The sequence below is a fragment of the Salvelinus alpinus genome, chromosome 22 (genome assembly GCF_045679555.1).
Source record: "Salvelinus alpinus chromosome 22, SLU_Salpinus.1, whole genome shotgun sequence".
NCBI classification, from domain to species: Eukaryota; Metazoa; Chordata; class Actinopteri; order Salmoniformes; family Salmonidae; genus Salvelinus; species Salvelinus alpinus.
In genome coordinates this window covers 33,708,653-33,723,797 of record NC_092107.1, presented here as the reverse complement: position 1 = coordinate 33,723,797, position 15,145 = coordinate 33,708,653, and the positions used below count along the sequence as shown (strand labels likewise).

General features: G+C 42.9%; 1 protein-coding gene across 3 annotated transcripts; it reads right to left on the bottom strand.

Moving 5' to 3' along the window:
* Window positions 1-7,660: 7,660 nt before the first annotated feature.
* Window positions 7,661-14,524, bottom strand: LOC139549442 (protein NLRC3-like). 3 transcript variants are annotated; one of them, XM_071359940.1, is made up of 11 exons: window positions 14,235-14,524; window positions 13,610-13,796; window positions 13,163-13,534; window positions 12,918-12,951; window positions 10,202-12,193; window positions 9,932-10,105; window positions 9,678-9,839; window positions 9,325-9,498; window positions 9,004-9,168; window positions 8,844-8,890; window positions 7,661-8,745 (listed from the first exon to the last, which is right to left on the bottom strand). In XM_071359940.1, the coding sequence occupies exons 1-11, from the start codon at window positions 14,280-14,282 to the stop codon at window positions 8,219-8,221; spliced, it is 3,882 nt and encodes a 1,293-aa protein (XP_071216041.1). In that variant the 5' UTR covers window positions 14,283-14,524; the 3' UTR covers window positions 7,661-8,218. The 3 variants fall into 3 exon arrangements, with proteins under 3 accessions (XP_071216041.1, XP_071216042.1, XP_071216043.1); XM_071359941.1 differs by having other exon boundaries at window positions 8,608-8,745; window positions 9,004-9,187; XM_071359942.1 differs by having other exon boundaries at window positions 8,608-8,745; window positions 9,004-9,118.
* Between the last annotated feature and the right edge of the window lie 621 nt (window positions 14,525-15,145).

Sequence of the window (15,145 nt, the reverse complement as noted above, 5' to 3'; positions counted from 1 at the left end):
AATCCACTCTCACATAGGTACATGGTTACAAAGGGCATCAGTGTCTTAACAGCGCAATTTGCCAAGGCAGGAAACTCTGAGCACAGCCCTATCCAGAAATCTGCCAGTGGCTTCTGATTAAATTTCGATGAGGCTCTCTTGTTCAGATATCGGTAAGTGGACTGGAGGCAGGGCAGGAAAGGGATAACGAATCCAGTTGTTTGTGTCATCCGTTTCGGGAAAGTACCTGCGTAATTACGCACCCAGCTCACTCAGGTGCTTCGCTATATCACATTTGACATTGTCCGTAAGCTTGAGTTCATTTGCACACAAAAAAATCATACAACGATGGAAAGACCTGTGTGTTGTCCTTGTTAATGCAGACAGAAAAATTTCCAACTTCTTAATCAAAGCCTCAATTTTGTCCCGCACATTGAATATAGTTGCGGAGAGTCCCTGTAATCCTAGATTCCGATCATTCAGGTGAGAAAAAACATCACCCAGATAGGCCAGTCGTGTGAGAAACTCGTCATCATGCAAGCGGTCAGACAAGTGAAAATGATGGTCAGTAAAGAAAACTTTAAGCTCGTCTCTCAATTCAAAAAACGTGTCAATACTTTGCCCCTTGATAACCAGTGCACTTCTGTATGTTGTAAAAGCATTACATGGTCGCTGCCCATATCATTGCATAATGCAGAAAATACACAAGAGTTCAGGGGCCTTGCTTTAACAAAGTTTACCATTTTCACTATAGTGTCAAATGTCTTTCAAGCTCTCAGGCATTCCCTTGGCAGCAAGAGCCTCTTGGTGGATGCTGCAGTGTACCCAAGTGGCGTCGGGAGCAACTGCTTGCATGCGCATTACCACTCCACTACGTCTCCCTTTCATGGCTTTTGCACCATCAGTACAGATACCAACACATCTTGACCACCAAAGTCCATTTGATGTCACAAAGCTGTACAGTACTTAAAAAATATCCTCTCATGTGGTCCTGGTTTGCAGAAGAGGATGTCTTCCTTAATTGACCCCCCATAAATGTAACAGACATATACAAGGAGCTGTGCCAGGCCCGCCATGTCTTTTGACTCATACAGCTGTAACGCATAGAGTTCACTGGCTTGTATGCGAAGCAGTAATTGTTTCAAAACATCTCTTGCCATGTCACTGATGCGTCGTGAAACAGTGTTGTTTGAGGAAGTCATTGTCTGTTTATTTCTTTTTTTACTTTTCCCCTCAGCATTGTCCCAGCCATATCCGTTGCAGCAGGAAGAATTAAGTCCTCCGCAATAGTATGGGGCTTGCCTGTCCATATGATGATTCTAGCCCCTTCTTATTAATGGTACAGTATCTGTTGCTTTCATATACTGTATGTCTTACTACTCGAAAGTTGTCTTAATTCTCTCCAAAAACTTCTTTGGCAAATTTTTCAAATTGGCATGTTTTGTTTCGAAATGTCTGCGCAAGATTCCAATTCCTCCATCAGTGCTCAGATTGTCCGCAATAGGCTGAGAGAGGCTGGACTGAGGGCTTGTAGGCCTGTTGTAAGGTAGATCCTCACCAGACATCACCGGCAATAACGTCTCCTATGGGCACAAACCCACCGTCGCTGGAACAGACAGGAATAGCAAAAAGTGCTCTTCACTGACGAGTCGTGGTTTTGTCTCACCAGGGGTGATGGTCGGATTCACGTTTATCGTCGAAGGAATGAGCATTACACTAAGGCCTGTACTCTGGAGCGGGATCGATTTGGAGGTGGAGGGTCCGTCATGGCCTGGGGCGGTGTGTCACAGCATCATCGGATTGAGCTTGTTGTCATTGCAGGCAATCTCAATGCTGTGCATTACAGGGAAGACATCCTCCTCCCTCATGTGGTACCCTTCCTGCAGGCTCATCCTGACATGACCCTCCAGCATGACAACGACACCAGCCATACTACTCGTCCTGTGTGTGATTTCCAGCAAGACAGGAATGTCAGTGTTCTGCCATGGCCAGCGAAGAGCCCGGATCTCAATCCCATTGAGCACATCTGGGACCTGTTGGATCGGATGGTGAGGGCTAGGGCCATTCCCCCCAGAAATGTCCGGGAACTTGCAGGTGCCTTGGTGGAAGAGTGGGGTAACATCTCACAGCAAGAACTGGCAAATCTGGTGCAGTCCATGAGGAGGAGATGCACTGCAGTACTTAATGGCCACACCAGATACTGACTGTTACTTTTGATTTTGACCCCCCCTTTGTTCAGGGACACATTATTCAATTTCTGTGAGTCACATGTCTGTGGAACTTGTTCAGTTTATGTCTCAGTTGTTGAGTCTTGTTATGTTCATACAAATATTTACACATGTTAAGTTTGCTGAAAATAAACGCAGTTGACAGTAAGAGGACATTTCTTTTTTTGCTGAGTTTATAACACACTGTGGTTGAGGAAAGGCACTATTCCCAATGTAAGTGAACCCCAAGTCAATGTAGTTCTCATCATATTTGCGCTTCTTCGATGGTCCAACCTCCCTGTCTGTTGTTCGGTGCTTTCCCGGGTAAGGGGGCAGTAGCTATTCGGCTGCATCAGATTCACAACTCAGTGTCCATGCTAGCTGGGCTAACAACAAATGTAGAATATCTGATGCTTACATTGGATGTGCTCGTGGAAGCATGTTACGCACTCCTCTGAGAAGAGGGAACGCAACTCCCTGCTGCAACTCAACTCCCTGTGAAGTGCAAGAGGTATGGACTGTAGGCGTGAGTAAGGACGACAAAGGCAGATTTTACCGTTACTAGGATTTATTTCCTTACGGTAATATGGGGAAAAGGGGCTGGACGGAACCAAAGCAAAGAAAGTAAATATCAAAACTTCCCCCTTTCCTATCTAACCTGCCTACCCACTACTTACCTATCTTAGCACCACCTGGTGCCCTAACCAAAATACAGGGGGTGGTCCGCCCAGGTCTTACCTAGTGTGCCTAGACAATGAATATACTACGGGTATATGTATGCCCGCGGGCCTCTTGCCTAAGCACTCCCAAAGTGCCTTCTCCTTCCCCCCTGGGAACAAATGAAACAGAACAATTACTAACAATTTCACAAACACTCAGAAACACAGGACATCAATGAGGCTCTGTCTGACTGAGCAACAAACTCACAGAATATACTAACTGCTCCCAGCAACAACTAACACAGTAAATTACCCCAAAGCCATCAGCCTCCTCTCTCAGCAAATATCTCTCTTTTAAATCAAACTCTCTGCCTTCCTCAGCCTTCAATGATCTCTCCCTGCCTATCCTCTCTCTCTAATAATTTCTCTCCCTCCAAAAAAAATCTCTCTTCCTGAACAGAACACTGGATTTTATTTTCCTCAGGTGGCAAAGGTAATTAGTGTCAGCTGCTTCTTGACAAGGGGGCGTGGTCAGCTCTCCAATTATCAATTAGCCATGGAGTACTCAGGAAGCTATCTCCTGAAACACACACTCAAATACATACCAAAACACAGAAAACTGGGGAACGTAACAAAGCAGAACAACTTGTGTCGTCGACAGGTGCAGGTGTAGTACTGCTGGTAGTAGCAGTACTACCAGTAGAGCTGGTATGTGTCTCTATGGACGCGGGCCTTACTCTTTTCTAACCATTTATCAATTTTCGAGCAAACGGAATGAGCAGCAGATACGTTTGGCTACATATGGACCGTTAGTGGAATTCCCACGAGAGAGTAACATTTAATGTGATTGGATGTTAATTATTTGACTAGGCTACCTGTATTTGACATTGTGTTGTTATTTCGCTGAACACACTAGATGGTTTCATTTTATTTTTGGCAGTGAAACGAGGCTACTCGGGCGAGAGAAAAAAAACTCATCCAAATTTATAGCCCCGTTGGAAGATATAAATGGACTGTGAAAATATGAAGATTTAAAAATACACTGCTCAAAAAAATAAAGGGAACACTTAAACAACACAATGTAACTCCAAGTCAATCACACTTCTGTGAAATCAAACTGTCCACTTAGGAAGCAACACTGATTGACAATAAATTTCACATGCTGTTGTGCAAATGGAATAGACAAAAGGTGGAAATTATAGGCAATTAGCAAGACACCCCCAATAAAGGAGTGGTTCTGCAGGTGGTGACCACAGACCACTTCTCAGTTTCTATGCTTCCTGGCTGATGTTTTGGTCACTTTTGAATGCTGGCGGTGCTTTCACTCTAGTGGTAGCATGAGACGGAGTCTACAACCCACACAAGTGGCTCAGGTAGTGCAGCTCATCCAGGATGGCACATCAATGCGAGCTGTGGCAAGAAGGTTTGCTGTTTCTGTCAGCGTAGTGTCCAGAGCATGGAGGCGCTACCAGGAGACAGGCCAGTACATCAGGAGATGTGGAGGAGGCCGTAGGAGGGCAACAACCACGCAGCAGGACCGCTACCTCCGCCTTTGTGCAAGGAGGAGCACTGCCAGAGCCCTGCAAAATGACCTCCAGCAGGCCACAAATGTGCATGTGTCAGCATATGGTCTCACAAGGGGTCTGAGGATCTCATCTCGGTACCTAATGGCAGTCAGGCTACCTCTGGTGAGCACATGGAGGGCTGTGCGGCCCCACAAAGAAATGCCACCCCACACCATGACTGACCCACCGCCAAACCGGTCATGCTGGAGGATGTTGCAGGCAGCAGAACGTTCTCCACGGCGTCTCCAGACTCTGTCACGTCTGTCACATGTGCTCATGTGCTCAGTGTGAACCTGCTTTCATCTGTGAAGAGCACAGGGCGCCAGTGGCGAATTTGCCAATCTGGGTGTTCTCTGGCAAATGCCAAACGTCCTGCACGCTGTAAGCACAACCCCCACCTGTGGACGTCGGGCCCTCATACCACCCTCATGGAGTCTGTTTCTGACCGTTTGAGCAGACACATGCACATTTGTGGCCTGCTGGAGGTCATTTTGCAGGGCTCTGGCAGTGCTCCTCCTTGCACAAAGGCGGAGGTAGCGGTCCTGCTGCTGGGTTGTTGCCCTCCTACGGCCTCCTCCACGTCTCCTGATGTACTGGCCTGTCTCCTGGTAGCGCCTCCATGCTCTGGACACTACACTGACAGACACAGCAAACCTTCTTGCCACAGCTCGCATTGATGTGCCATCCTGGATGAGCTGCATTACCTGAGCCACTTGTGTGGGTTGTAGACTCCGTCTCATGCTACCACTAGAGTGAAAGCACCGCCAGCATTCAAAAGTGACCAAAACATCAGCCAGGAAGCATAGGAACTGAGAAGTGGTCTGTGGTCACCACCTGCAGAACCACTCCTTTATTGGGGGTGTCTTGCTAATTGCCTATAATTTCCACCTTTTGTCTATTCCATTTGCACAACAGCATGTGAAATTTATTGTCAATCAGTGTTGCTTCCTAAGTGGACAGTTTGATTTCACAGAAGTGTGATTGACTTGGAGTTACATTGTGTTGTTTAAGTGTTCCCTTTATTTTTTTGAGCAGTGTATATTTTTTTCTTAGTATTATTATTATTATTTAAAAAAAATGTGAATCACTTTTTTATTTGGCGTACTCCCGACGGCATTGTGTTCCCCGGTTTTGGGAATAGCTGCTCCAGGTAGATGGGTTGCCTCTCACAATGTAACAATGTTCCAGCATACATATACATTTAGATTTTAATTTAATAATAACAAATATTTGTTTATTTTCTATTGAGAATACTTATTTGGGGATTTGTTTTATATTGCACAATTTCACAGGCAACCACTGTGATAGCAAGGCAGGTTCTATTATAAAGCAAGATGTTTTTGTATTTGAGTGCAGTAGTCAGAGAAGATATTATCATGGTGAAACACATTTAATCATGGTCGGACAGTGGGAATTAGAATTGTGTAAAACCAGCCCAGAAGGGCCTCCATTGTCAGTCTATCCCTTCACTCAGGGGACCCCTGTCTACCATGAAGGTCCTATACAAAGTCAATCCATTTGACATTGTTGTAAAGGACTTCCCCTCACAATATGGTCACAGCCTAGACGTGTCCTCCACTTTTAAGTGGCATTGTAAAAAAAGCCATATGTTTCCACACACAGTTTACAGCAGCAAAATAAGTGGTAGCTACTATATCTGCATAATATCAAGGCCTGTAGCCTGGTGACTTGACCTGGAGGTTAATCTAATCCATGTGACGTGGTTTTGGTTTAAAGCCTAGCTAGCTGCAGAAGCTAATAGCACTCAAATGACTGTCTGTCTGTCTGGTGAATGAGTTTTGGAGGGAGTTATCACCTCAGTCAGGAATAGGCTACTAACCTGGACCTATCAATCTGTTCTGGTGGTGAGTCTGCCGGTCTGTTTTTCTGCATCTGCACGATACTTTGTTAATATTTTTTATATACAATACAATGTTAATAATGTCATTATTATATCATATTTTCCTTATTTTAACAATACCCTGATACTGTATTATAAAATTGGCAGATCTGCAAAAGGAGGCTACAGTCATAGTATGTGGGTACTACAACAGTCCATGCTATCTGGGACCCTTGGGACATCCCAACCACATTGAAGTTTAAATTTAAGATGGCGGTTGGGAACTTGGGCCGGTGGCCGATAGGTCTCTGGTTCGGGTCCGTTTTGACTTGGTGGGAGATCTGTCAACGTGCCCTTGGCCGGGGCGCTTCACCCTGGTTGCTCCTGTAGGTCGTTCTGGATGGGAGTCTGCTAGATGACTGAATGTAGTGTAAATGTTGAGCGGCTTCACTGCAGGTAGATTGTATGTTTTAATATTTAAAAAATAAAACATTAAGATGGTTAAGTTTAGGGTAGGGACGTCAAGGATCCCAGATAGCACTGACAATACTACAACATGGCTGCTTTTACTCTTCTCTGAACAGCTGATTTAACCACAAAAAAGTAAACATGACTTTCTTAATTGCAAATTAGTGAGTATTGTCTTGAGTTGTTGCCACCAGCTATATGTCATTGTGTATAGTGGTCAGCAGAGGGCGCTAGAAGACACATATTTACCTTAACATTTCAAGGCCTCTTTGCAAGAGCTCAAACTGAACAAATCAATTTTAACCTTCAAATTCTGAATGCAGTGTGTGCACCCCTGGGTCAAACGACGTTCCCTGCTAAAGCACAGGTTGCCAAACCAACCAATAAGTATAATACAACAGATACAAAAGGCCAGGGATTTCTATTACTTTGTTTCCTCTTGTCTGTGATCAAAGGGTGTGTTGGGGATATATCTGCTTCCTTCCTCTATCTATCCGCTATGTGGTAAAACTACCCAGTAGGCAATGAGAAGGGCTCTAGTCTAAAAACAAGATGTCTTCTTGAATGAATCCAGCCTCTTCCCTATGCTCTAGTCTCCTCATGTCTCATTAAAAGTTGGAGGGAGACAGATGGTGCTGTGCAAGTCAAGCATGGCTGACTTCATATGTCGGCTTCTATCTCTGTGTGAGCTCTCTTTCGTGTAACTCTTAGGCTGTGTTCAGACAGGCAGCCCAATTCGGATATTTTTTTTCACTAATTGGTATTTTGACCTATCAGATCAGCTCTGAAAAAGACCTGCTGAGCCCAGCCTTTGACGCTCTTCTCCCTCTTTCTCTCTCCAGCCCCGAGGGCGAGTATGTATTCTTAACGGTCCACCCTTCAGGGGAGTGAGTGTGGATGGATTGGTGAGATGAAAGTACAAAACATTTTGAGGTAACGAGATTAAGAAATTAAATAACTTTTTATTGGTTAAAAATCATATTTATTGTGTATTATAACACATAAGACCACAATCATGCATACAGTACAATTAATAGATTTAATTTCCATTTTCATTATTCAAAAATAAAAACACCTCGAACGCTGAGAACAATGTAAAGAAACAAAACAAAGGAGAAGTTCCCCTTGTATCTGAACGCAACGACATATTATACAGAATAGGTCATACTTTCACAGAACTAGCGTAAAGCTGTAAAACAAAGTCTTCCTCTTTCCTATATTGAATAAGAAATATACAGTATAAATACAGTAGGACCTCAGAGATACGAACACTTCAGGAATGGAGGTCGTTCAAAACACTGAAATGTTTGTAATTTTTTTAAATATACTGAAAAAATATCAAACCATTATAGAAAATATGAACTGAGTATTTCCATGTATTTTCTCGGGCCAACTGATCACCTTGAACAGGATATGGTCTTGACTCTGTCATGGACTCAGACGAACAGCAGTCTATTAGTAAACATTCAACATCACCCTCCTTTACTCCTCATTCTAGACCTAGCACAGGGACACTGATGAATAGTCATTGACTGAAAATGCTGGATAGAGGGGTTCAGTGAAGGTGGAGTGGAATGTGTGCAGGTGGGTCAGTGTGTCAGAGGAGACTAGGTAGAAGGATAGAGTGCCTTGTGAGGAGTTCAGATACACCCCAACTCTGTCAGCGCAGGAAGAGGGGACAGGTATGACCTTGTTCGTATTATTGTGACAGATATATAGTCTGCGTTTGAGGAGTCTCAGGCTCCAGGATTTGTCATTGTAACCGAGCAAACAGTCATGTCCTTTTCCAACCCTGCTCATGTCTTTATATGCCACACCTACACTAACCGCTCTCCCACTCCACTCAGCCTCCCAGTAACAGCGCCCAGTCAGAACCTCTCTACACAGCACCTGAGGACAGTCATCAAATCTCTCGATGTGAGGACAGTACGGATGATCATCAGCCTCACATATCACAGTTCTTCCGCTGTTGGACAGAGACAGCTTTCTGTGTGTTGTGTTAGGGTCCAGTGTGAGTGCACAGGCATCTGCAGGAAAGAACTGAGGTTAGGAAGGAGGGTAGACGTGCCAAGATTCATTTATGCATATAGGAGACAAGAGGATAAGTTAACAATGTCAAACGTACACTTCTTCAGGCCTGATTTTAAGTAGCACTCTTCATTGTGTTCCACACTGTAAGGGAAGCCGAGGAACATTGATTTAGTGACCTGTAACTCAGTGAAACCTGCACACACAGATTAAGCCTAGCCGTGGACTAAGGAGAACTTTCAAGTTACTTGATTTACTTTAGTATGAAATGTGGATCCTCCCGTGCTGCAGAGAGCAGTCTCACTCCTGTGTCTCCTGGGTGATTGTAGCTCAGATCCAGCTCCCTCAGGTTTGAGGCGTTTGACCTCAGAGCTGAGGTCAGAGAAGCACATCCTTCCTCTGAGACAATACAGCCAGACAGCCTCCAAAGAGAAGACATCACTATTTCAAAAGCAGACATCTACCTGCTTATTTGACATATGTGAATGGATAACTTATTTCTATTTCTAAATATAACCTAATGAAATGTGCTGTGTATGGTAATTTCATAATCTCTTATTGGGTGATAAGTTAACTACCTCAGTGTCTCCAGTTTACAATGTGGATTCCCCAGTACAGCAGACAGCAGCTTCACGCCTGAATCATACAGGTCATTGTCACTGAGGTCCAGCTCTCTCAGGTTTGAGATATTTGAACGTAGAGCTGAAGCCAAAGAGGTACAACCTTCCTTTGTCACGCCACAGGATGACAACCTGCAAGAAGAGGTCAGAGAAATCTTGAAATGGTCAAATGTTTAAGTACCAAACCATTTGTGAGATTGCTTTCTGTGTAGTAAAATTGGACTGGTATCCGCTAATATAACTGTGATGATTCCACTGATTTTCAAAACGTATCTATTTTCCTTTCTAATTTTGAAAACAAAAGGGCCTACTTCAATGTTTCCAATTTCTGCAGTCCAGCAGAGAGCAGTTTCACACCAGAATCCTGGAGCTCATTGTCACTCAGGTCCAGGTCTCTCAGGTGTGACGAGTCTGAGCTAAGAGCAGACTCCAAAGCTGAACAGCATTCCGCTGTTAGATTGCATCGATTTAGCCTTTGGAAATGGAGACAATAAATCATGGTCAGATTATGAGTAATAGACTACATATAATTACACCAAAAAGTGTAACAAACAAAATTCCTCACCTCAATATTTTCAGTTTACAGTGTTGACTACTCAACCCGGCACAGATTAGATCCATACTGGAGTTCTGCAGGTAATTGTAACTCAGGTCCAGCTTTTGCAGTGGGGAGTTTGATGACTTGAGAGCTGAAGCCACTACTCCACACAATTTCTCTGTGATGTTCCAGTTAGAAAGTCTATAATGGCAGGGTAAATACAGAGTGAGTATACATTCAAACTTAGTTTCTGTACAAATGTGCAGGTATGTGTGAAAGTTAACACTTAACACTCACAGGGCATTTATGCAGCACTTCACAACTGGAATCATCCTCCATTGGCCCTCCTCAGAAGTGTTGTACTTCTTTGGGTCAAACTCATGCAGAATCCCAGTTGACATTAGTACATAAGCCAGAGCTGTGCATTGTTCAGGTGAGAGCTTTTTTCCTCCATGATTTCCTGGCCTCAAGTATGCTTGAACCTCTTCAAGAAGGGTATTGTCATTGATTTCAGCCAAGCAGAATAAAAGGTTGATGCATCTCTCAGGGGATTTGTAATACCTCAGCATCTCCTTTATGTATTTCTTTGTTTCCTCAACACTCTCTGCACAGCTCTCCATCTCTGGCAGTAGGTCTTGTAGGAGTATCTGATTGGAGTCCAGTGAGAGGCCAAGAAGGAAGCGGAGCATAATGTCCAGATGTCCATTTTCACTCTCCAAGGCATTGAGCACTGCGCTCTTCAGTAACACATGAAAGGCTGGTTTTTCATGTAGAACCAGCTCTGAAGACTCAGAGTCAGACCCTTCTACTGCCTCATCATCCAAAAGACAATGTTCCTCAGGCTCTTCCTCCAGAGTGGAGATTTCTTCACAGTATTCCAATTGGTCAGACTCCAGACTTTCTCCAGGCCCATCTCTCTGTGAAGCATCTAAATGGTATCCAACGTGTTTGCTCAACAGAGAGTCTTCCTCAACCAACGTGTCATTGAGGAAAGACTTCAGCACCTCCATGTTATCAGTTGTGTAGCAGTAAAGCAAATACAGTGCGGCAAAGTACTCCTGGATGGTCAAATGCAAAAAGCAGTAGACTGTCTTGCTGTAGAGCCCAACCTCTTGTTTGAAGATTTCTGTGCACAATCCAGATTGCACTGAAACTTTTTTGATGTCAATGCCACACTCTCTCAGATCCTTCTCATAAAATATGAAATTGCTTTTCGTCAGGTGTTCAAAAGCTAGCTTGGCCAGCTTTAGAATGATTTCTTTATCTGATTTCAAGATCCTCCGCGCATCTGTCTCTTCGATGTTATGGTACTTCTGGTTCTTCAGGTTTGTCTGAATGAGCACGAAGTGTGTGTACATCTCAGAAAGGGTTTTAGGGATTTCTTTGCAGTCATCTCTGAACTTCTCCCATAGAACTGTAGCAGTGATCCAGCAGAAGACAGGAATGTGGCACATGATGTTGAGGCTCCTTGTTGTCTTTATGTGTGAGATGATTCTGTTGGCCAGCTTTGCATCTGAACAGAATCTCTTCCTGAAGTACTCCTCCTCCTGCAAGTCATTGAACCCACGCACTTCTGTCATCTTTGTAATGTTCTTCCTGGGGATTTTATTGGCTGCTGCTGGTCGGGAGGTTATCCAGAGGCTAGCTCTTGGTGACAGATTCCCCTTAATGAGATTTGTCAATAGGACATCAATGGGCGCTTCTTCTGCTATGTCAAACAATGTTTCGTTTTGATTAAAATCAAGTGCAAATCGGCTTTCATCCAGACCATCGAAGATGAACAGAACTTGACAACCTGCAATTGTATTTGCATCCTCTATATCTCCAAGTTCATGGTAGAAGCCACACAGAAGGCTATGAAGACTGGACTGCTTTTTGAACAAATTCAATTCCCGGAATGGAAGCAGAAATATAAAATCCAGATGCTGATTGGCTTTTCCTTCTGCCCAGTCAAGGATGAACTTCTGGACTGTGACTGTTTTTCCGATCCCAGCAATGCCCTTGGTCATCACAGTTGTGATTATTCTGTTCTGTCCAGGTAAAGGTTTAAAGATGTCGTTGCAATTGATAGGAGTGTCTTCTGATGTGCATGTTCTGGATGCTGTCTCGATCTGCAACACCTCATGTTCATTACAGACCCCTTCAGTCTCTCCTGCTGTGATGTAGAGTTCTGTGTAAATATTTTTGAGAGGAGTTTCATTTCTGGAGTTGCCTTCAAACAGGTGTTCACAGCGGCTTTTCATTCTGGCTTTAAGATTCGCTTTGACTCTCTGTAGGACACCATCCTCTGCAAGGAGGAAGTTACAGGGACACAAAACACAGATGAGGTATGTATGAGGTGATGACAAATAGCACAAGTCAAATAATCATATTGTCAAGTCTTCCAGTAATGCATAACATCGATATCTACTTAGCAGTAGGTCTTCTTTGTGCCTGCTTTGCTTTAGCTTAGATGTGCACCAGATACAGGAAAAGGATGTCAGGCCAACCTTCACTTACTGTAGGCACAGGATGAAAACAAAAACACGCAGTCAGTTTATGGTGCTACAATTAAATGCGGAATATAAATGATGACTCCATTTTGATCCAGTTCAGGGCAGGCAGCCTAGTGTTTAAGAATGTTGTGACAGTAACCAAAAGGATGCTGGTTCGAATCCGCGAGCAGGCGAGGTGAAAAATCTGCCGATGTGCCCTTGAGCACGGTACGTAACCCTAAATGGTCCTGTAAGTCACTCTGGATAAAAATGTCTGTAAATTACTTTAATTTTTTATTTATAAAAAAATAAATACCACTAATACTACTACTATTACTACTGCTACTATTACTACTACTGCTACTATTACTACTGCTACTATTACTAATTAACACTGCTACTATTACTACTGCTACTATTACTACTGCTACTATTAATACTGTTACTGCTACTAAAGGTACACTAGTAATTTACATAATATACTGTAATCTATCAAGTATATTTGTTTAAAATAGCAAAAAAGATATTTGTCTTACCCTTGATCACTGCCTTGTGGAGCCTGTGACAAGTCTACTGGAATATACAAAACATAAATATTGTTTAGGATACAAATCATTTGGTATTTGAGAGGGACAAATTCTATAAGAAATTAGAAAGAAAAGCACAAGGTCTCCCTAATGGAGCTAATGTTATTCATATGAGTAATTTTAAAATGTCATGAACCATGAAAATGCCTGTTAGAAACCATTCAGATGCTGATTAGAATCATAGCAGATACACCTACCTCTCTGGTGAGATGGCATGCTAATATTAACAGGGCCCGAAAAGAAGTTGTTGCTGAGTTGAGGTGCAAAGTTAGTGCCTCCAGACTGGGCAATGTAGGAATGGCTGGGAGCATGTGGTGGTAACATGAGGGATGGGGAGACTGGTAAAATGGGTGACAAGAGAGAAGGAGGGTCAGATAAAATGGAGGATGGGAGAGAGGGATTGTGTGGTGAAGCTGTGGACGACAGAGAGAAAAGGTGGGGATGAGTGCAGGGTGGAAGGGGGTGTGGCGAAATGGAGGAATGGAGAGGCTGGCAGTTTGATGAAAAATAAGAAGATGGGAGTGGTAGTGACGCTTCTGTCTGCTCAGTGGTTGGTTGATCTCCTAGACCTAGAGAGAGGACAGAGAGAGTTGGATACTACACATTTGACACTTACAAAAAAATCGGACTGTTAAATGGCTTACTCGTTTCTCTGTTGCTTGTGGTTGGGTCGTTGTGTTCTCGTAGTATCTGTTCAGAAGTGGCAGTGAGGGGGGAACGCAGAAGCCTCTCCCTACACTGGGGACAGGATGCTGACAGTCGGCAAGGTTGGCCCCATATCTTTCTAATGCATGGCTTGGTGCCAAGGAGATTCTTGTTCCACTTAGGTTTCTGCAACAATAAGGGTTATTACAGTTTCATCTAGTCTAAAATCCAACCATGGCGTATAAGAATTGGCCTACACAAAATGTGTGTTTGTGTTATTTGTATTGTTTAAAAAGTTGTTAGAAGAAACAATATGCTCTTTAGCCAAATGTACTGATCTTTTAGATGATAGATGACTGACGACATCATTGTTTATATGACACTTGATAAGAATAGTAGATTTCAAAGACAGAAAAAACATGTTTAATCATCAACATTAGTCGTAATATGGGCTATATACTGTATAGGCTCAATGAACGCTTTACAAAGTTACATTATGATTACATTAAATTAGCAATACACATAACTCATAAAACATCTATGTGTCAATGTGGGTTTTTCAAAATGAAGAGAATACATACAATGTTCCTTTAACTTTAGATTTACAGAGAGCCATTGACTAACCTTTGGATTGATCGTCTTTGCAATGGTCCGTCTCTTTTTGTTATTCATGGTGTCCTCCAAAACGTGTTCCGACAGGCTGCGACCAGTTTCCTCTTCTTGTCTATGTCATAGAGAATGAGGGATAAACAGTAACCTACAATTGAATTCTCATTATGCTCAGGAAAACCATTTGATTCAGTTGCATTTAGCTAACTTGCATGCAGTCTCTTAGGTTGCCTGTAGCTTCTATGGCTAACAATATACACAGAGTATACCAAACATTAGGAACACCTTCCTGATAATGAGTTGCACTTAGCCTATCATGTGTTTGTGCGAGAGCAAAGGGCACCGACCACACACATGACAGAGACCTTTCTAGACAAACAAGTTGTTGAAATGGTTACCATATGATTAGTCCCAATAGTCTCTCTAACAAAGAAGAATGGAACAGGAATAGAAAGAATAAATGCTGTTCGCACATGCAAGACACATGCAAGATACCTTAATAAAAAATGAATAAAGTGAAAGTGAAAGTCACTCAGTAAAATACTACTTAAGTAAAAGTCTAAAAGTATTTGGTTTTAAATATGCTTTAGTATCAAAAGTAAATGTAATTGCTAAAATATATGTGTGTCAAAAGTAAAAGTATAAATATTTTCTAATTCCTTATTTTATTTATATATAGATAGCCAGGGGCACACTCCAACAATAATTTACAAACAAAGCATGTGTGTTTAGTGAGTCCACCAGCTCAAAGGCAGTATGGGATGACCAGCAATGTTCTCTTGATAAGTGAGGGTGATTCCCTGATCCACCTCTATGCAGACGACACCATTCTGTATACATCTGGCCCTTGGGACACAGTGTTAATAACTAACCTCCAAACGAGCTTCAATGCCATACAACACCCCTTCCGTGGCCTCCAACTGCTC